At 49.4% G+C, this 22,152-nt stretch overlaps 1 protein-coding gene across 7 annotated transcripts; it reads left to right on the forward strand.

Annotated features, from left to right (window-relative positions):
- Nucleotides 1-1,721: 1,721 nt before the first annotated feature.
- Nucleotides 1,722-11,269, forward strand: FOLR1 (folate receptor alpha). Of its 7 annotated transcripts, none has more exons than XM_008264441.4 (6): nucleotides 1,747-1,857; nucleotides 2,911-3,067; nucleotides 6,009-6,181; nucleotides 9,922-10,110; nucleotides 10,235-10,370; nucleotides 10,868-11,269. In XM_008264441.4, exons 3-6 carry the CDS (start codon nucleotides 6,017-6,019, stop codon nucleotides 11,146-11,148), a joined length of 771 nt encoding a protein of 256 aa, XP_008262663.2. In that variant the 5' UTR covers nucleotides 1,747-1,857; nucleotides 2,911-3,067; nucleotides 6,009-6,016; the 3' UTR covers nucleotides 11,149-11,269. The 7 variants fall into 7 exon arrangements, with proteins under 7 accessions (XP_008262693.2, XP_008262663.2, XP_051678560.2 ...); XM_051822600.2 differs by having other exon boundaries at nucleotides 1,752-1,857; nucleotides 2,867-3,067; XM_008264460.4 differs by lacking the exon at nucleotides 1,747-1,857 and adding an exon at nucleotides 1,909-1,989.
- Nucleotides 11,270-22,152: the final 10,883 nt, after the last annotated feature.

Raw genomic sequence — 22,152 nt, forward strand, 5'->3', positions numbered from 1 at the left:
TGCTCCTGGCTTCAGATTTGGCTGTTGCAGGCATCTGGGGAGCGAACCAGTGGGTGAAAACTTTCTGTGTTTCTCTCTGTCTCGCTGCCTTTCAAGTAAAATGAAAATAACATAAATAAAAATTAAAACAAGGCTCTCTAAACAAATGAAAAAAATGACATTGTTTCTGAGATCTTCTCATGTTGATCTGTCGAGATCCAGTTCATTTTTGTAATTGTTAGGTAAGTGCTGTGTATATGGCACGTTGAGGTCAGGCCCCTCCTCATGGATATTTGTGGAAGAGGCTTCTATGTTCTGATGTTTCTGAAAAGCACCAGCTGATTGTTTTGTAGAGTGTTCCTCCATCAGGTGTATTTGTGTCCTTGTGATTAAACTGAAGGTACATGTTTTTGTCAAGGATGCCCCAAAGCAACGCTCTGGACTTGGTATATTATAATGGGGAGCTCAAGATAATAAAATAACAAAACCAAAAAGATCACATGGTATTGGGTTTTCCTGTTCCTGGTGAATTTTTTAAAGGTTCATTTATTTATTTGAAAGGCAGAATTACAGAGAGACAGAGGCAGAGAGAGAGGTCTTCCATCCATTGGTTCACTCCCCAAATGGCTGCAATGGCTGGAGCTGGACCAATCCAAAGAAGAACTGGCGCACATATGGGATGCCGGCACTGCACCTGCTACGCCACAGTGCCAGTCCCTGTTCCTGGTGAATTTAACTCTGATCTCTTGGTGGAGAGCTTGTCTGCCAGGTTTCTCCATTACTATTTTCCGCTTGGTAATTGGTAAGTGTGCTGTGGGGAGGGACTGTGAGAGCTGGACGGACCCCCTTGTCAGCACACCTTGGCCTACAAGTCCTGCCAGCCGGCTTTCCTCCTGCCCACATCTGCTCCTCCCTTGCCTTCTCCCCACCACCTGGACTCCAAGAGCAAAAACAGGAAGTTTTCATCAGTGGCTGGGGCAGTGATGTGTCTCAGCCCAGACTCCTGGATGCTATGGAAAGATACCTGAGTGGGTGGGTGAGTGACAGGAGGATGGGGCGGGGGAGGGGGATCCCTGAGCCTTTAAACAGCTGAGGTTGTGGCCGACGCCCCAGCTCACTAGGCTAATCCTCTGCCTGCGGCGGCGCCAGCACCCTGGGTTCTAGTCCTGGTTGCTCCTCTTCCAGTCCAGATCTCTGCTGTGGCCTGTGAAGGCAGTGGAGGATGGCCCAAGTGCTTGGGCCCTGCTCCTGGCTTCGGATCGGCCATTTGGGGGCATGAACCAATGGAAAAGGAAGACCTTTCTCTCCGTTTCTCTCTCACTGTCTAACTCTGCCTGTCAAAAAAAAAAAAAAAAAAAAAAAAAAGCAGCTGAGGTTCTAATCCGAAGAATCAGAGCAGCTGTGATTTTGCAGCTGGAGGTGAGGTGAGTTGGGCACGCGGGAAGCCCTAGCTGCCTGTAGCCCTGGGAAGCTGGCAGCTCCTGCTCCAGCCCCACCTCATGGGTGTAACAGGACAGGAGTGCAGGAAGTGGATGGGATTCTTCCTAAGAATCCTGGCAGCTCAGGCTGCAAGTTTTTTTATCGAGCCTGAGTGCTGGGGAGAACACAGAATAAGTGGGGGTTGGGGACTGGTCTGAGGCCCACACTCTTAATCAACTTCTCTCACCCCCCACTGAGGCCTGGCTGGGGATCACATGCAATGATTAACTGCTGAGTGGCCTTCGCCCCATCCCAGGCTGCACTCCTAGGTCCCATTCTTGCGATCTGCCCCACTGCCCGTCTCCTAGGCCACTAAACCGCTGCTGGCCTCCTGGAATGAGACAAAAGTGTGGAGCTAGCAGAAGCTGGAGCCAGACCTGGAGCTGCCTCCTCTCCCAGGTACGCACTCAGCAGCCCCATGCAGGCTACACATCCTTTGGTATGCAAGTGTTAAAGAATTTGCTGAACTGGGAGGGTCCATTGTTGACCTGAAGCCCGGAGGCTGAAGCCCAGCCGGTGGAGCAACTCCAAGTCAGTATCTGCCGGGAGCTAGAACCCAAGGTTCTTTGCCTTTCAGCCCAGAACCGACTGCTCAGCAGTTCCAGTCTGCACCCCTGGGTGGGGGTGTCCCAGGTACCTCTAGATCTGAAGGGGAGATCAGGCAGGTGCGCAGGTGGCAACGTAGGTCACAGGTAGAGGGGAGAGCTTTGGTTTCCAAACACAGCCGCAGCAGGAGAGATACTCAGCATGGCACAGTTGGGGTTGGGGGCAAAGCTGAATGAGCTCTGGGCTGTTTGGAGGGTCAAGTGGTCCCTGCTCAGCTGATCCTGTTAGGGTGAAACAGTGGTGGAGAAAATATTATTGCCTCGGTTCTTTGTCTCACATGGAAGAAGAATTTCCAAGCGGACCAGCAGAGACTTAAAAGCAAGGTTTATTAGAGTCAGAGATCTCCAGTCAGCCATGGAGTGGGTTCCAAGAGAGGAAAAACCTGAAGGGGCTGATGGTAGTGGGGTTTTTAAGCACATTTTGGAGGGAAAAAAAAAAAAACTTCACAATCAGCTTGACATTCAGCTACAAGGAGGGGACAAAGCCCATCAAAAGAACTGATTGGCAATCTTTTTACCTTCTCTGTCTCGCTAGGATAAAACAAAAAAGCCATCACAAGGGTGGGATACCTAATTTGTTTCCCAGTAAACTGGAAGCTCAGAAGGGTGGAGCCACCACTCCCTTGCTGTACTCATGATAAGACTAGAAGCTCCTGAGGAGTGGGCAGGCAGGCACTTTTGACCTTGCTAAAAGACAACCCATGGGGGAAAGCAAGCACTCCGCACCCTATTAGCCCAACTGACTGCTCACAACTCCACTGGCTGCCGTTTGTTGGTTTTCCCTCCACATATTTAATCCTCAGATGAGGAGAGTGAGCCAGAAGACTTTGCGTCTGCTTTTCCCAAGGTCAAGCAGGAGGTGGAGTCAGGGCTGGATTCCCGGACAGGCTGAGTCTGGAACCTGTGCTCTCAGCAGCTAGCCTGTGGATCCCACAAGGAGCCTAATTAGAAGAATCCTTCGGGTTTCCTGACAGGACGGATTTACCCTGCCTGGGCTGAGCTGAGTGAGTGCGTGGGTCCACAGAAGCGGGATGGGGCACTGCAAGAAGTGAATGATCAAGTGAGAGCTGGAATAAACAGCGGAACAGTGGATTGTGGAGCAGGGAGCAGAGCTGGGTGGGCATTTGGTGCCAGGAATCCCTGGCCCTGCCCTGCAGAGTTGGTCCAGAGACCTGCTGAGTGCCTCGTGTGTGTGTGGGCGGGGGGGGGGGGGTCCTGCCGACACCCAGGCTCTGAGGGAGATGGGAGCACTGAGGCGAGACAAGCTTGCAAGCAGGGAAGGCACGCCTCCTGGTGGAAAACGGGTGAGAGAGAGAGAGAGTGGTGGGAAAGGAATTCTGAGCATCTTGCCAGGGCCCAGGCCCCAGGCCCCAGGCTTGTGAAGGAAGAGGACAGTCACCTCCCCAAACTCCTTGTCTGTGGCCAAAGGACTGAGGGGTTGTGGTCAAGGGGAGGTCAGCTTTGTGGCCATAGACTCCGGAGCTTCCCAAGGCTACAGGGCAGTCCAACTGACTGCACCTGCCGCTTCCAGTCCTGTAACACCCCCAAGTCACTGGGGGTTTTGGGAGAGAACTACTGGATTAGGCTGAACTCAAGACTTAGCAAACAAACACAACAGTTTGCAGCTTGGGGTGGGCTTTAGCTTGGCTGTTAAGGTGCTGGTTGAGACGCCCATGTCCTGCATCAGAGCACCTGTGTTGGATACCTAGCTCTGGCTGGTGATCCCACTTCCTGCTAAGCAGACCCTGGGGAGACAGTAGTGATGGCTCCAGTAACTGGGTTCCAGTCACACAAAGGGGAGACCCAGATTGCATTCCTGGCTCCCAGCTTTGGCCCTAGTTGTTGTGGGTATTTGGAGAATGAGCCCATGGATGTGAGCTCTCGTTCTCAGCTTTCCAAATAAGAAAGGAAAAAAAGTCTGCAGCCCCAAAACTAAAGTATTTTTGAAAACTTTTACAAAAAGTCATTGGTGTCAAAATCTGACCTGAAAATTAGTGTGAGTTTATGTATAGTTTTGTTTTTCTTTTTGTTTTAAGATTTATTTACTGGGGCTAGCATTGTAACTTAGTGGATAAAGCCACCACCTGTGACATCGACCTCCCATATGGATGCAAGTTTGTCATGCCCTGGCTGCTCCACTTTTGATCTAGCTCCTGCTAATGGCCTGGGAAAAGCAGCAGAAAATGGCCCAGGTCCTTGGTCCCCGAATACCCACATGGGAGAAGACCTAGACGAAGCTCTTGGCTCCTGGCTTCAGCCTGGCCCAGCCCTGGCCATTGCAGCCATCTGGGGCATGAATCAGCAGATGGAAGATCTGTCTGTCTGTTTCTCTCTCTCCTTTAACTGACTTACAAATAAATAAATAAATTTTTTTAAAATATTTATATGTATTTATATGAAAGAGTTACAGAGAGGTAGAGACAGGTGTTCCCAGGTGGCCACAACGACCAGAGCTGCGCCAATCCAAAATCAGAAGCCAGGAGCTTCTTCCAGGTCTCCCTTATGGGTGCAGGGGCCCAAGGACTTAGGCCATCTTCTACTGCTTTCCCAGGCCATAGCAGAGAGCTGGATCGGAAGAGGAGCACCTGGGACTAGAACCAGCACCCATATGGGATGCCTGCGCTTCAGGCCAGGGCTTTAACCAGCTGCACCACAGCACCAGCCCCATAAATAAGTTTTTTTTTTTTTTTTTAAAGAATGGGGGCTGGCGCCGAGGCTCACTTGGTTAATCCTCAGGCTGCAGCGCCGGTATCCCATATGGGTGCCGGGTTCTAGTCCTGGTTGCTCCTCTTTCAGTCCAGCTCTCTGCTGTGGCCCGGGAGGGCAGTGGAGGATGGCCCAGGTGCTTAGGCCCCTGCACCTGCATGGGAGACCAGGGAGACGCACCAGGTTCCTGGCTTCGGATCAGCGAAACGCCAGCTGTGGCGGCCATTTGGGGAGTGAACCAATGGAAGGAAGACCTTTCTCTGTCTCTTTCTCTCACTGCCTTTAACTCTGTCAAATAAATAATAAAAAAAGAAAATGATGATTCTGTCAGATTATTGGGAGGACAAGAAGCAAAAGCCCCAGGCCATTATCAGGGAGCTAGATGAGAAACTGGAGCAGCCAGGACCCAAACCAACACCCTTAACGCATCGCGGCAGTGGCTTACCCTGCTGCGCCACGAGGGCCTGCCTGTGTAGTTTGTTTTTATCCCACCATTGTAACTATTTCACCACAGAATGTATGCTGGATTGTTGGGGACATGTGAATCTTACCACAGTAGTTTTTGTTAGCTTTTTTTAAATTTTTTTTTGACAGGCAGAGTGGACAGTGAGAGAGAGAGAGAGAAAGGTCTTCCTTTTGCCGTTGGTTCACCCTCCAATGGCCGCCCGGTGCACTGCACTGATCCGAAGCCAGGAGCCAGGTGCTTCTGGTCTCCCATGCAGGTGCAGGGCCCAAGCACTTGGGCCATCCTCCACTGCACTCCCTGGCCACAGCAGAGAGCTGGCCTGGAAGAGGGGCAACCGGGACAGAATCCGGCGCCCCAACCGGGACTAGAACCCGGTGTGCCGGCGCCGCAAGGCGGAGGATTAGCCTAGTGAGCTGCGGCGCCGGCCCTTTGTTAACTGTTATGCTTTCTGAACATTTTTTCTCTGAAACATTCGTCTCCAAGGATTTGAAAAAGGGACTGTGGATTTCTGGCAGACTCCCAGCTGGGTCTGCCTAACCGAAGCTCATCCTGGGTAGCACCAGTTGGCCCTCACGACTTCCCAGAGAAGTCCATCGGCTCCTGCCAGGGACTGTCTCCAGCAGGTGGTGTCTGATTGCATCCTGCTGAGGGGTGGGGGCAGGGCTTGATACTCAGAAGGTGTCAATCTAGGCTCCGCCCCCTGGGGCTAAGCCCATACCTGGAGGCCCCACCTCTGCTTTCCCCGGTGCCTCAGACCACAACTCTTCCTCCAGGGACTGACATGGCCCGGCTGGTGACCACACAGCTGCTGCTGCTGCTGGCATGGGTGATTGCATGGGGGGCCCAGCCCACGGCCTCACGGGCCAGGACTGAACTCCTCGATGTCTGCATGGATGCCAAGCACCACAAGGAAAAGCCAAGCCCTGAGGACAAGTTACACGAGCAGGTGGGCCGAGGGGTGAGCTGGGCGAGGGAAGGAAGTGTGAGACCCTGCTCCCTGGTGCGGGCAGGCAGCCACGCTGAGCAGCCCTCAGCCGGCACCAGTGAGGGCCGGTTATTTGTTTTCAAGAACTATGTGCCAGTGGCAGCCCAGTGCCAGCAGCTCACCTTTGGGCTTGTTGGGTTTCCGCATTGCACAAATAAGGAAACAGGCCTAGAGAGGAGCTTGGGAAATGCAACTGGACAGTCCCATCCTGTGGCTGGTTTTGATTTCGGGTCTTAGGTCGGGAACCGGTCCTTCAAGGATGTGAGAGGGGAAACTGTCCATTGCAGGCTGTGATCCCTTTCCTGCCGGGCCTAAAATAGCGTCCGGAGGTGGGTCTCTGACTGCCAGCAGGGTGGGCACTAAGTACTCCATTACTGCACCTGGCAAACATTTGGACTTGAAGACTTCTTGTAGGAATTATTTAGTGACATCTACTAACATCCTAGCTAAACAGTGAAATAAAATCATCAGGATGTCTTAACCATAATGGGAAAGTAATAGGCATTTCCATATGTACGTGCTCCTTTTGACTCCATTAACAAGTTGTGATTGGAGCCCATTTGCTTTTGTTTAGAACCGCTGTGCTCACAGCAGCCCGGGGCCCACTGACAAGTGGGGGTGTGGCTTGGATACCTCAAGTAGCTTTGACGTGAACTTATTTAGCCTTTAAGTAGTTTTACGTTGTCCTCAACGCTAGCTAGGCTGTGAGTTTTCATTCATCCAATGACCATGCGCTGAGCGTCACTGGAGCTGCTCTGGGTACAGTGTAACTTACTTCCTTAACCTCTAAGTCTTTGTCAGCTTCTCCACGAGATGCAGTCTGACCAGCCTGTAACTCTTAAGTTTCCATCACTTTGCCCTGGGAAAGCAGTTTTCTAAAGCAATTGCCATGGGTGAAGAGTCCATATTGTATCCCTAGTGTAAGGAGAAGGTGCAGAACAGCGAGGAGAGAGAATACAAACTCACAGCCAGACTGAATTTACTCAAAGAAAATAAGGTTGATCAACTACCAGCGGGCACACAAACCGAACATGTGGCAGAGGGCCCAGACCCCTGCAGGCTGGGCCTTTTTATACCTTAGGTGGGCTAGGGGTAGGAGTGGTGGTGGTAGGTGAGCTTAGACATACAGGTCTTTCAAGTTTGGCCCACCCACTTCTGAACCTGGGGAAGAATGCAGGGGGTGGGGTGGAGAACAATACAGGGTGTGAGACTGAATTCGGATTCAGCGACAAGGGATAAATTCTGATTTTATCCATCTTCTGAGCAATGAACTGATACGCCCCACCCTACAACAGTAGGAAGTAGCCAGAAAGAAATCAGTGCCCTCATCTCCTTATCTATACTCAGTCAGGATCGATGGAACAAAGACATAAACCTCAGCCATTCTAGCTCATTGCCCAAAAGAGAGATAAAATCAGAATTTATCCCTTGTCCCTGAATCCCAATTGTCTCACCCTGTATTGTTCCCACCCCACCCCTGCATTCTTCCCCACATTCAGAAGCAGGTGGGCCAAACTTGAAAGATCTGTATGGAGAAGCTCACCTCTGCCTGCCGCCCCCCACCCCACCCCTAGTCCACCTGAGATATAAAAAGGCCGGGCCTGCTGAGGTCTGGACCCTCAGTTCAGTCTGTGGGCATGCTGGCTGTTGGTCGACCTCTACAAGGTTACTTTCTCTGAATAAATTCCATCTGGCTGTGAGTTCGTATTCTGTCTCCTCTATGTGCTCTCCTTACATCTGGTGCCCGGTGTGAGGAGGCACCAATCTTCACCCCTTTTCCTTACACCCAGTGCAGTGCCTGGATTAGGGTAAGTAGGAGCTCAGTTAGGATTTTCTTGGCAGAAAAAAGACTATTTGGAGGAGTTGCTATGTATACCTTCTCCCCTAAACCTGGGTCCACTTGTGCAATGGGCAGAAAGCCAATCACTGACATTGGGTTGGTGTGGTGGGAGAAAGTAGGCATTTCTTTGCAAGTGCAGAACAAAGATCCAGGCAGTTATCTAATTCCCAGGTTCCTCCTGAGGGGTTGGGGTAAAGTTTCTTGTTGATTGAAGTTGGGGCTGAAAGGTAGGTGCGTGTTCAGCTCCTGTGCCAGTCCCTGGTCGGTCAGTGGTGCCCGTGATAAGAGGCAGCAGAACAGAGAGGAGACAGGATACGAACTTGCAGCCAGAAGGAAATTTATTCGCAGAGGTGGATGACCAACTGCCAGCCAGCACACAGGCTGAACATGTGGCTGACGGCCCAGATCTCAACAGGCTGGGCCTTCATATCTTAGGTGGGCTAGGGGTTGTGAGGGGAGGTGGGGGGCGAGAGACAGAGGTGAGTACCTTCATGCTGTTTTTTTTTTTTTTTTTAAGATTTATTTATTTAAAGTCAGAGTTTGACAGAGAGGAGAGAGAAAGAGGTCTTCCATTTGCTGGTTCACTCCCCAACTGGCCGCAATAGCCGGGTTGGTCAGTACTGCACCCATCCAGGAGCCAGGAGCTTCTTCCAGGTCTTCCACGTGGGTGCAGGGGCCTAAGAACCTGGGCCATCTTCTACCGCTTTCCCAGGCCATAGCAGAGAACTGGATCAGAAGTGGAGCAGTCGGGACTCGAACCAGAGCCCATATGGGATGCTGGCACTGCAGGCAGCGGCTTTACCCGCTACACCACAGTGCCAGCCTCTTCATGCTGGTTTGGCACCAGCTCTCAAACCTGGAAAAGACTGCAGGGGATGGAGTAGGCTGGGGAACTACACAGTGTGTGAGACTGCATAGCTCTCTTTGAAAGAACGCAGGGATGTGGGGATTAAGGGTAAGAGCTAGAGTGGCTGAGGCTTATGTCCTCGTTCCATCACTCGTGGCCTTCCTTTGATTGGTCAGGGAATTTTAGGGTGGCCAAGTGGGCTTCGGTCAGCCTGGCAGCTACATGCAGGTGGCAAGTGAGACCCTGTGAACCAATGCTGGTCATTTAGATGTTAATTACTGGAGAGTTTTCCTAGGCCATTCCTTCCATTCAGTAAATTCCTTTTGGTAAGTGGTTAATCCTAAAGGCAGGGCAAGGACTCTGGGGTAGGAGGCTGTCTGGACACATACACACACAACACACACACACATATACCCCCGCCGTGATGTTCTGCCTCTGCTTTAGGGACACAGAAACAGGGGTTCTGTTTTAACTTGAACTAATGGGCCGGCACCACGGCTCACTAGGCTAATCCTCCACCTGCGGCGTGGGCACACCGGGTTCTAGTCCCGGTCGGGGCGCCGGATTCTGTCCCGGTTGCCCCTCTTCCAGGCCAGCTCTCTGCTGTGGCCAGGGAGTGCAGTGGAGGATGGCCCAAGTGCTTGGGCCCTGTACCCCATGGGAGACCAAGATAAGTACCTGCCTCCTGCCATCGGATCAGCGCGGTGCGCCGGCCGCGGCGGCCATTGGAGGGTGAACCAATGGCAAAAGGAAGACCTTTCTCTCTGCCTCTCTCTCTCACTGTCCACTCTGCCTGTCAAAAAAAAAAAAAACAACTAATGAATTTCGTCCTGACTGCACCTCCTGGGCACCCAGCCTCTGAGAGTCTCCTCCCCAGAGAGGGCCCCTATAGCAGTGGTTTCCCTGGATGCCTTTGGCGAGGTGGGGGAACCGAGTGCTGCAAGAAGGGAGACTGCCAGTGGCACAGTCTGATGCTGCTGGCTGTGCACTTAGCCCTGTGTCTTCCCCATCCAGTGCAGTCCCTGGAAAAAAAAGGCCTGCTGCTCCACCAACACCAGCCAGGAAGCCCACAAGGACATTTCCTACCTGTACAGATTCAACTGGGACCACTGTGGCAAGATGGAGCCCGCCTGCAAGCGGCACTTCATCCAGGACACCTGCCTCTATGAGTGCTCCCCCAACCTGGGGCCCTGGATCCAGCAGGTACGAGTGTCCTCCTGGAATCTCCATCCTAGCCAAGGGGCTTTCTAGACTAGACGGTGCCGGCAGCTCTGGTCCTATCACAGCTGTGTTGGCTGAGCCTTTCTTCCCTATCAAAATCTCCCAGGTGGACCAGAGCTGGCGCAAAGAGCGGGTCCTGGATGTGCCCCTGTGCAAAGAGGACTGTCAGCGCTGGTGGGAGGACTGCCGTACCTCCTACACCTGCAAGAGCAACTGGCACAAGGGCTGGAACTGGACCTCAGGTGGGGGCTGCAGTGGGGCAGGGAGGGAGGTGTTTGTGTAGTTTTTTATTATTTATTTATTTAAAAAGGTACAGTTACAGAGAGAGGGAAAACAAAGGGAGAGACAGAGACTCTTCCATCTGCTGGTTCATTCCTCATATGGCTACAATGGCTGGGTCTAGGCCAGGCTGAAGCCAGGAGCTCCTACCTGCTCTCCCACCTGGGAAGCAGGGACTCAGGCACTGGGCCATCTTCTGCTGCTTTCCCAGGCCATTAGCTGCGAGCAGGATCAGAAGTGGAGCATCTGGGATTCAAACCAGTGCCCATATGGGATACTGACATTGCAGATGGATGGCAGCTTGACTCGCTATGCCACAGCGCTGGCCCCTGGAGGGAGGTATTTGGAGGGGGAGGTGTAAGGGTGTAGGATGGATATGCAAAGGTTTCTGGAGTCAGGACTGACAGAACCAAAGGTCCTTCTTGGCTCAGTGGCTAAAAGTCTTCCCTCCTCCCTGTAGGATTTAACCAGTGCCCGGTGGGAGCTGCCTGCCACCCTTTCCACTTCTACTTCCCTACGCCTGCTGCTCTGTGTGAAGAGATCTGGAGTCACTCCTACAAGGCTAGCAACTACAGCCGAGGGAGCGGCCGCTGCATCCAGATGTGGTTCGACCCGGCCCAGGGCAACCCCAATGAGGAGGTGGCGAGGTTCTATGCTGAGGCCATGAGTGAGGCTGCGCTCCACAGGGCCTGGCCTCTCCTGCCCAGTCTGGTCCCTCTGCTGCTCTTTCTGCTCAGCTGAGTGTCTTTTGTATCTCATTCTTGGACATCCTTCCCCTGTTTATCCCCATGGCTCGCAACTACTGGGTTCCTGCTCCATGGCGGGGCCACTGACAGCAGGTTCAAATAAACCAGAAAATCCACATGTGCCTTGCAAATTATTTGGGACTGAGTGGGAATGTTTTGCTTCCCAATTCCCATTGATTGAAGCTGCTTAGAGTTGATCAGTTCCCAACTCTAACACCTGCTGAGTATGAGCTCAATACTTATCCATTCTTCCAACCAAGGACACATTCATAGTTCTCAATTTCATTTTTCACTGCAGCTCTAACCAAGTGATGAGCCCACGATTTTCCCATTTGAATTGGGCCATGCCTTCCAGGATTGACACCTCTGGTGTGCTGAGTTTCCCCATAGAAGAGGTGGAGATGTCAGCTTCAAGAATGGTTTAGATGGGTGTTGGGAAGAGGGTAAGGTGCTAGTTAGCTGGAGCCATAGCCCACTAACAGCTGATACCCTCATAGCACTATCTGCCAGTTATACACTTATATTTTTGGAATATAATTTTTTATACTTATTCCAATAAGTTATAGACACTATTTGCATTTTACCTGTGTGGAAACAAATACATAAATTAAGGAACATGACCAACACCACCCCCTGAGTAAGAGCTGGGATTCTACCCCAGCCAATGTGGCTCTTGAGCACAGCTCTTCCCCTTGTGGAGTGAGCAGATCTTACCATTTGCAGGGAAGCTGGAGCTATGTTGGTCTGGCAGAGTGAGGACTGGATCACAAACTTAGACTCCTAAAACAGGTCCCAGATCCATCATTGAAAGGGTTTTAGGCAATATTCTCACATTATGTATAACTTGTAGCTGGTTATAATAAAATAGTTTTTACAGTAACATACCTAATATCCTGGTGGCTTAATGCAATTTTTTAAAATAAAGATTGTATTTATTTATTTGATTCCCCTGTTTCAGCCCCATGGCTCCCAACTATTGGGTTCCTGCTCCATGGCGGGGCCACTGACAGCAGGTTCAAATAAACCAGAAAATCCACATGTGCCTTGCGAATTATTTGGGACTGAAGGGGAATGTTGCTTCCCAATTCCCATTGATTGAAGCTGATTCATCCCCAGATGGCTGCAATGGCTGGAGCTGAACTGATCCAGAGCCAGGAACCAGGAGCTTCTTCCAGGTCTCCCACACAGGTACAGGGGCCCAAGCACTTGGACCATCTTCTGCTTTCCCAGGCTATAGCAGGAGCTGGATTGTAAGAGGAGGAACCAGGACTCAAACCGGTGCCCATGTGGGATGCTGGTGCCATAAGCAGAGACTTAGCCCACTATACCACAGCTCTGGCCCTGCAACTTATTTTATTGTTAAAGAGTTATTTACTTGAAAGGCAGAGTTACACAGAGAAAGAGAAAAAGATCTTCTATCTGCTGGTTCACTCCCCACATGGCACAACTGGGACTGAGTCAAGCCAAAGCCAGAAGCCTGGAACTCCATCAGGGTCTCTCACATGGTGGCAGAGAATCAAATAGTTGAGCCATCTCCCACTGCTTTCCCAGGCTCACCAGCATGGACCTCGGTTGGAAGTAGAACAGCTGGGTCTTGAACTAGTCCTCCTGGGATGCCAGCATTGCAGGTGGCAGTCTAACCTGCTGCACCACACTAGCTCCTAACATTTATTTCTTGTTCAATCTATAAATTTTTTTAAAGATTTTATTTATTCCAGTGGTAGAGTTAAACAGAGGGTGAGACAGAAAGATCTTCCTTCCATCTGCTGGTTCACTCCCCAAATGGCCACAATGGCTTGAGCCGCACTGATCTGAAACCAGGAATTTCTTCTGGATCTCCCACATAGGGACAGGAGCCCAAGCACTTGGGCCATAGTCCACTGCTTTCCCAGGCCATAACAGAGAGCTGGATCAGAAGAGGAGCAGCCAGATACGAACTGGCGCCCATATGGGATGCCAGTGCTGCAGGTGGAGGCTTAACCTACTACTCCACAGCTCTGGCCTCTCAATTTACAATGTTTAATGTGTGTTGTTAGGGAGTCTGCTTCTCACTCAGGGACCCAGGAGGATGGTGGCTCCATCTCGTCAGTGAAACAGAAAAAAGGAAGTAGGGGTGGATTCCATAGAGATTCTTCAAATTTCCATCCATCCCTTGTTTTGCTGGCTAAATCAGGTCATGGCCATGCAAGGTCTAAAAAATATAACCTGGGCCCGGCACCGTGGCATAGTGGGTAAAGCCGCTGCCTACAGTGCTGGAATCCCATGTGGGTGTCCGTTCAAGTCCCAGCTGCTCCACTTCTGATCCAGCTCTCTGCTATACCCTGGGAAAGCAGTAGAAGATGACCCAAGTCCTTGGGGTCCTGCACCTGAGAGAAGCTCCCGGCTCCTGGCTTCAGATGGGCACAGCTCCAACCATTGTGGCAATTTGGGACATGAACCAGAGGATGTAAGACACCCCACCCCTGCCTCTGCCTCTCTAATTGTGCTTTTCAAATAAATAATCTTAAAAAAAGAAAAAAATATATAACCCTATCACATACCTGGAAGGCAAGGAAAATCATAAGGTTTGCAAGCAAACTCAATGACTACTACAAAGATCTTTTCATCTTATGGCCAGTTTATATTTCTGGCATGGTCATAGCTACAAATTGCATTTCTCAATTAGATGCCAATAAGGAAGAGGACCAACTTTGAGCTGCTGTAAATAACTTTTTTTTAAAAGATTAATTTTTTTATTTGAAAATCAGAGTTACACAGAGAGAGAAGGAGATGCAGAAACAGAGAGAGGTCTTCCATCCGCTGGTTCACTCCCCAGTTGGCTGCAATGGCCAGGGCTGCGCCAATCTGAAGCCAGGAGCCAGGAGCTTCTTCTGGGTCTCCCACATGGGTGCAGGGGCCCAAGGACTTGGGTTATCTTCCACTATTTTCCCAGGCCATAGCAGAGAGCTGGATCGGAAGTGGAGCAGCCAGGACTCAAACCTGTGCTCAAATGGGATGCCGGCACTGCAGGTGGCGGCTTTACCTACTATCACATGGTGCCAGCCCCTGCAAATAACTCTTATCATCCTAAAATATGGAGCAATCTCCCAACCACATGCTAGACAGTCTTGTGGAAAATGCCAATCTATGTCTTATGCTCTGCAGAACCAGTGACCATTTACAATTATACCTGTTACAGATACATCAGCACTGGTGAAATTCAAGAGTAGAATCATCTCAATTTAACAAAAGTTATCAAAAGTATTATGCAGGGGCCTGCGCTGTGGTGCAGCGGGTTAACGCCCTGGCCTAAAGCGCCAGCACTGAAGCTGCTCCACTTCCGATCCAGCTCTCTGCTGTGGCCTGGGAAAGCAGTAGAAGATGGCCCAAGTCCTTGGGCCCCTGCACCTGCATGGGAGACCCGGAGGAATCTCCTGGCTGCTTGCTCTGGATCAGTGCAGCTCGGGCCATTGCGGCCAACTGGGGAGTGAACCAGCAGATGGAAGACTTCTCTCTCTCCGCCTCTCCTTTCTCTGTGTAACTCTGACTTTCAAATAAATAAATAAGCAAATCTTTTTTTAAAAAAGTCTATTATGCAGTTTCTGTTTCCTTTTTTTATATTATGCAGTTTCTGAGCCATTAATGAAAATACTTACCTGAACCCCATTCCCTGTATTTGCTGAATTCAAATTCTAAGGAGCCATTGGCTTGAAGAATGTATTACTTATTCTTTACAATCTAATTGCCTAAAGCAGCAATAACGGTGTGAGGCTGGAGATAAATCAGTGGGACAGAACTGATTGTCCAGAAGCAGATCCTTGCTTTTTCAATTAATTGATTCTTTTATAACTTAGTTTTAAGATGTATTTATTTGTGGCTGGCGCCGCGGCTCACTAGGCTAATCCTCCGCCTTGCGGCGCTGGCACACCGGGTTCTAGTCCCGGTCGGGGTGCCGGATTCTGTCCCGGTTGCCCCTCTTCCAGGATGGCCCAAGTGCTTGGGCCCTGCACCCCATGGGAGACCAGGAGAAGCACCTGGCTCCTGGCTTAGGATCCGTAGCGCGCCGGCCGCGGCGGCCATTGGAGGGTGAACCAACGGCAAAAAGGAAGAACTTTCTCTCTCTCTCTCTCTCTCTCTCACTGTCCACTCTGCCTGTCCGAAGGGGGGGGGGGGAGATGTATTTATTTGTTTGAAAGGCTGAGTTAGAGAGAGGGAGGGAGAGACAGAGAGAGAGAAGGATCTTCTGTTTGCTGGTTCATTTCCCAGTGGCTGCAAAGGCCAGGGCTGGGCCAGGCCAAAACCAGGAGCCTGGAGCTTCATCTGGGTCTCCCACATGTATGGAGAGGCCCAAGCCCTTGAGCCGTCTTCCAGTGCTTTCCCAAGCACATTGGCAGGGAGCTGGATTGGCAGTGGAGCTGCCAAGACTAGAACTGGTGCCCACATAAGATGCCGGCATAGAAGGTGGCAGCATAGTTGTGCCACAACACTGCCCCACCACCAATTAATTGATTTTTGACCAAAGGGCTAAGGCAACTCCCTGGAGAAGTGGAGCTGAGTTTAATGATTTTCTGTGTCCAAAATAAAAAAAATAGGCCGGCGCCGTGGCTCAATAGGCTAATCCTCCACCTTGCGGCGCCGGCACACCGGGTTCTAGTCCCGGTCAGGGTGCCGGATTCTGTCCCGGTTGCCCCTCTTCCAGGCCAGCTCTCTGCTATGGCCAGGGAGTGCAGTGGAGGATGGCCCAGGTGCTTGGGCCCTGCACCCCATGGGAGACCAGGAAAAGCACCTGGCTCCTGGCTCCTGCCATCGGATCAGCGCGGTGCGCCGGCTGCAGCGGCGGCCATTGGAGGGTGAACCAACGGCAAAGGAAGACCTTTCTCTCTGTCTCTCTCTCTGTCCACTCTGCCTGTCAAAAAAAAAAAAAAAAAAAAAAGAACTTGGATCTACTTCCTATGATATACAAAATGAAATAAAAATGGTCTATAGATTTGAATATAATAACTAACATTTTAATTTTTTAATATGTATTCATTTGAAAAGCAGAGTTACAGACAGAGAGGGAAAGACAGAGATCAAGTGTCAGCTTAACCCACTGTGCCACAACACCAGCTCCTAAAACAGTATTTTTGGAAAAAAATACCAGAAAAAACAGGAGAATATCTTCCAGACTCCATGTTAGATCAAAACTTCACCTCATCCTTTATTTCTTCTTTTGGAGTGCAAATACAGTTCATCAATGAAAAAAATTGATGAATCGGGCATGATTAAATTTCAAAACTTGCATTTTAAAAGATGCCATTAAGAAGATTAGGGGTCAACACTGGTGCAGACTTAAGTTGCCACTTGCAATGCTGCCATCCCATATCAGAATGCCAGTTTGAGTTCCAGCTGCTCTGCTTCCAATTCAGTTTCCTACTAATTCACATGGGAAAGCAATGGATGATGGCTCAATACTTGGGCCTGGGGCCGGTGCTGTGGCGTGGCGGGTAAAGCCGCTGCCTGCAATGCCGGCATCCCATATGGGCTCTGGTTTGAGTCCCGGTTGCTCCACTTCTTATCCAGCTCTCTGCTATGGCCTGGGAAAGCAGTGAAAGATGGCCCAAGTTCTTGGGCCCCTGCACCTGCGTGGGAGACCCAGAGGAATCTCCCGGCTCCTGACTTCAGATTGCCACAGCTCTAGCTGTTGCGGCCAGTTGGGGAGTAAACCAGCAGATGAAAGGCCTGTCTCTCTCTCTCTGCCTCTCCTTCTTCCTCTGTGTAACTCTGATTTTCAAATAAATAAATAAATCTTTAAAAAAAAGGTAATGAACTAATGGACTGACACATACCATATTATAGAGGATCCTCCAAAACATATTAAGTGAATGAAGCCAAACACAAGAGACTTCATAGCATACAATTTCAATTATATGAACTGTCCAAGAAAGGCAAATTTATAGAGAAAGAAAGTAGTAGTTCTCTGGGTCTAGGGGTGGCAACAGGGATTTACTATAATTGGACATGGGAGCAAAATGGGAAAATTACTGGGAGGGTGAAAATGCTTTGAAAGTCACCGTGGTGAGAGTGTACCAATCAGCAAGCTTGTTGTAAACTTGCAATAGATAAATATTATGATGTTCAATATAATGAAAGGTTGCCCATAGAATCTCACAGCATACAGGGACTAGTATGTGAGTCTGAATTCTGTGAGGAGTGAAGGAAAGGGATTTAACATTTGGCTCCATAAAAATCTGTTATCTGAGACAAAAATGATCCCATCATGTACCTTAGGAGACTGATTGGAAGAGGGGGCAGTTAAGGAGAAAGCCTGTTTTCAAGCAGGTGTAAATAGTGCCAGTTGGGGCCTTTAGGGAGTGGCCCACTGACCAAGGGGTTTTTTAAGACCGAGTATTTATTCCAGCTGGCATAAGTGTGGTCTGCTAAATTGAGGGTTAGCGACCAGCGCCAGGGGAAAGAAAAAGGTCTGTATCCTATGACTAATCAAAACGAGAACATGGAGTACATGACCAAAAATACCAAGACAATACACACAACACTATCTCCTGCGTTAACTTGACTCACTCCTTTAAAATTGTTTCTTGCTACGTGCTCTCCGGGTGAACATCTCTCTCCTTAGAAGTCTTCTGCTTTTCTAGGAATTCCAAGTCTCAGGGCTGTGATAAGTTGACTCATCCATGTGTTAGTTTATGGTGGTGATACCAGATAGAAGGATCTGTGTTTGGGGTCAGCCTTGTAATGTAGAGGGTTAAGCTGCCACCATCGATGCCCGCAAGCATGTTGGAGTGCCACTTTTGAGTTCCAGCTGTACTGCTTCCCATCCGGCTTCCTGCTAATGTGCCTGGGAAGGCAGCAGAAGATGACCCAAATATCTGAGTCTCTGTTGCCCACATGGGAAACCTGGATGAAGCTCCTGGCTCCTGGTTTGGCCTGGTCCAGAATTCACTATTGTGGTCATTTGTGGGAGTGAACCAGCAGATAGAAGAGCTCCTCCCCATCGTCCCCTGTGTGTTGCTCTGCCTTTCAAATAAATAAAGAAATCTTTAGGGGAGGAGAAAAAAAGCACTGTGGCACAGTGGGTTAAGCTGCTGTCCACAGTGCCAGCATCCCATTCTATTTGAGTTCCAGCTGCTCCACTTCCCATCCAGCTCTCTGCTGTTGGCCTGGGAAAGCAGTAGAAGATGGCCCAAGTCCTTGGCTCCCTGCCCCCATGTGGAAGACCTGGAAGAAGCTCCTGGCTTCGACTAAGCACAGCTCTGGCCATTGTAGCCTTTTGTGGAGTGAATCAGCGGATGGAAGACACCTTTCTGCATCTCTCTTCTCTCTGTAACTCTGCCTTTCAGATAAATAAATAAATCTTCAAAAAAAAATCTATCTTCTGTTGTAGGTTATGGCCTTGTTTAAGCAAACAAGGTCGGGGGAGAATTGAAACTACTTGTTAACTGTATATATGGGGGTTGGCACTGTGGCGTAGCAGGTAAAGCCGCCACCTGCAGTGCCAGCATCCTATATGGGCACTGGTTTGAGTCCTGGCTGCTCTACTTCCAATCCAGCCCTCTGCTATGGCCTGGAAAAGCAGCAGAAGATGGTCCAAGTCCTTGGGCCCCTGCACCTGCATGGGAGACCCAGAGGAATCTCTTGGCTCCTGGCTTCGGATTGGCATAACTCTAGCTGTTGTGGCCAATTAGGGAGTGAACCAGTGGATGGAAGACCTCTCTTTCTCTCTGTGTCTTTTTCTCTCTGTGTAACTCTTACTTTCAAACAAATAAATAAATCTTTTTTAAAAACCTGTATATATGAAGTACATGAAATTTGTGCTCTTTATATAAATAATAAAGTAAAATAACATTAAAAACCCACTTGATGGTACCAAGTGGTCTGGTCAGTCTATTAATTTCCAAATCAGAATGAAGGAGAAAAAACATTTCAGTGGGATGTAATGCAGAATATGTTACTAGAATCTGGAGAAAGAGTGGGAGACAGGAAGAGTTAGTCTCCTTGACCAATTTCAATTATCTATTTTTAAAAATTATTTATTTAGGCGCTCAGCCCTCTGCCTCTCTGCTGAGCCACCCGCCTGGTCTGGCCAGGTGTAATCTCTCTACTCAACCATGTAACTTCGCTCCCCCACCCCCACCCCAGTCCAAGCAACTGGGCACTCTCTCGGGTCCTGTCTGGAGAGGTGCCCATCCATCCTTACAGATGTCCCTTCCCTAATAAACCTTGCTATTTTACCTCCCACTACTCTCTGTCTCACGCCTGAATTCTTTCTTGCGTGAAGACAAGAACCCTGCAATTTCTCTGGTAACACTTTGGCAACCATGAAGGGATTTTGAGAAGACATTGGAGACTAAAAGCTGTCAAACTCCAAATGGTCATCAGACAAGGCTTCCAGCCCATTCCACTGGACAACCTGAGCAGCCCTCTGGACTGAGCAGCACAGTCTTTCCAAGGCCACTGTTGCACACCATAAGACAGATAGCAAGAGGAAATACCCAAATCCCCCTCAATGCCCATATGCCAGCTTTGAAGAAGTTACAGAAAATGGAACTCCATCCATAATCCCAAAGAAGAGTTTTGGGTATTGCCTCTTGAGGGGGGAATGTTAGATAGGAAGTCAATTATGAGCTTATGTGTGTGTGACATAAAGGCCTAAAGAGAAGACATCTACGTCCAGCATATGCTGCATCTCAAAGTCATCATGATGGTGTTTCAGGGGCAGCCTGGTATTCACATCCTGCCCTGCCCTGCCCCCTTCTACCTGATAACCTGCCAGGTGGGGGGTCCCCACCCCTTCTGCCTGACAAATCTTCGCAATCTCCCAGGTGCAGCCCAGTATCTGCATTTCAAATACCCTGCTCCGGATCCCAATTCTCTAGGGGGTCCTGCCCACCCTTCCTCCTATCTGATAACACTTGCATTCATAAAGTCCTTCGTTTCAGACCTTCAAGAGAAAACTCAGAAGTTTTTCTATTTATATCCAAAAAGCCTTTGTTCCAAGAGGAGCAGAGATGGGGAAGCAAGACCTATCTCCTTAAAAACCCCCGGCCTCAACCGGACTGTGTGCTCAGCCTTCTGCCTCTCTGCTGAGCCGCCCGCCTGGTCTGGCTAGGTGTAATCTCTCTGCTCAACCATGTAACCTCGCTCCCCCCAGCCCAGTGCAAGCGACTGGGCACTCTCTCGGGTCCTGTCTGGAGAGGTGCCCATCCATCCTTTCAGATGTCCCTTCCCTAATAAACCTTGCTATTTTACCTCCCACTAAAAAAAAATAATTATTTATTTATTATCTATCAATTGAAAGGCAGAGTGCTGAATGGACAGAGACAGATGGACAGAGAGAGAGAAAGATCTTCTATCTGCTGGTTCATTCCCTAAAGCCCACAAAAGCCAGGGATGCGTCATGCCAACCCCAGGAGTCCAGAACCCAATCTGGGTCTCCCATGTGAGTGGCGGGTAGCCTATTCCTGGGCATCCCCTGCTGCTGCTGGTGCACTTCACCAGGAAGCTGGAACCAGAAGCAGAGCTGTGACTCATGCCCAAACACTCCCATGTGAGATGTGGGTGTCCCAAGCGCCGTGCCAAACGTCCACCCCAACGGCTGTCCTTTTGATATTCCATGTGTCCTCTCCACTTGCCGGAGCTTGTGGGTCACATAGATGCCAAGCGTATTTAGAACTCTTGAGGGCTTTACAGTTTCTTTTTAAAGATGTGCACCGTAATTGTAACCAATAATAAAAATGTTGAGCTAAAGTATAAAATCATCTTGGAAATAAAATTGCGAGCTATCAGGCAAGCCCTCGCACATGAACATGAGCATGATTGTGTATTCAGGAAAGTCCACAATGTCGGGCCCAACCCTTTGCCTTCATTAAAATCTCCTAGAGGGAATAATCCCCTCTCTCATGCCTTGACATTTTTCTCGACACTGAGGACATTGTCAGGGCAGCTCTTGAGCTGCTGATAAACTAATTTTAAAAACACGGTGCGTGCCAATTGTACCTAATTATTTTTAGCATCCTTCCTTGTATCCTTTTTTACTTATGAAGGCCATGCTGTGTGGGTGCACATTTTTGGTGCGTTACAGCAGCTGCCTGGGAAATACCAGATGATTTTAGTATAAGAGATACTTTGATAGTTTTGTAATTCTGAATTTAGGGTCTGGTCTTGGAAAAGGACAACAGAAAAAAGTGTCATCAGGAAATGGTTTTAGTGTCATTGTGTTGTTAATAAGAACACTGCATTTTACAACAACCTTGTCATGAAGAATTTTAACTTCTCTAGAAGTGAGGAGGGGCTGCTGCTGTGGTGCAGCGGGTAAAGCCATTGCCTGCAGTGCCGGCATCCATATGGGCACCAGGTCGAGTCCTGGCTGCTCCACTTCTGATCCAGCTCTCTGCTATGGCCTGGGAAAGCAGTGGAAGATGGCCCAAGTCCTTGGGCCCCTGTACCTGTGTGGGAGACCCCGAAGAAGCTCCTGGCTCCTGGCTTCGCATTGGCACAGCTCCAGCCATTACAGCCATCTAGGGAGTGAGCCAGAAGATGGAAGACCTCTCTCTGTCTCTGCTTCTCTGTAACTCTGCCTTTTAAATAAATAAGTAAATCTTGAAACAAAAAGAAATAGAAGTGAGAAATACTGTTGGTTTATTTTATGCCATGACCCAAGAGCATGATGTGAGTCAGCAAAAACAGCAAATAACATATGTGCTATATATTTATATTATATATATTTATATATAGTATAACATGAGAAGTGAACTTCACATTCATGTTGGTAGGACCTAAATTCGCTATCAAGGTCAAATACACAGAAAACAAAAATTAGCTTTTGTCTCTTCTTGTTAAGAATAGACTTTCTACTCAAAGACAGTTTTTCTTATGAGCGAAGGATATTATCCAGTGCTTTGTACATCTTAAAATAGTAGCCTTCTGAAGAAGCACTTCTGGCAGTGCTGAGTAAGGCCGCCTGGACATCTCTTCCTGCGGAAGAGCAGCCAGCTCACCAGCAAAAGTTGTCAAACTCAGC

The sequence above is a fragment of the Oryctolagus cuniculus genome, chromosome 1, assembly GCF_964237555.1.
Source record: "Oryctolagus cuniculus chromosome 1, mOryCun1.1, whole genome shotgun sequence".
In the NCBI taxonomy this organism is placed as follows: domain Eukaryota; kingdom Metazoa; phylum Chordata; class Mammalia; order Lagomorpha; family Leporidae; genus Oryctolagus; species Oryctolagus cuniculus.

What these genes read in the sequence shown, in the direction of transcription:
- FOLR1 (XM_008264471.4), top strand. Translation starts at nt 6,017, where the DNA reads ATGGCCCGGCTGGTGACCACACAGCTGCTGCTGCTGCTGGCATGGGTG. An exon ending in AGGACAAGTTACACGAGCAG is followed by an intron (nt 6,182 to 9,921) that starts GTGGGCCGAGGG and finishes TTCCCCATCCAG; the next exon opens with TGCAGTCCCTGGAAAAAAAA. An exon ending in GGGCTGGAACTGGACCTCAG is followed by an intron (nt 10,371 to 10,867) that starts GTGGGGGCTGCA and finishes TCCTCCCTGTAG; the next exon opens with GATTTAACCAGTGCCCGGTG.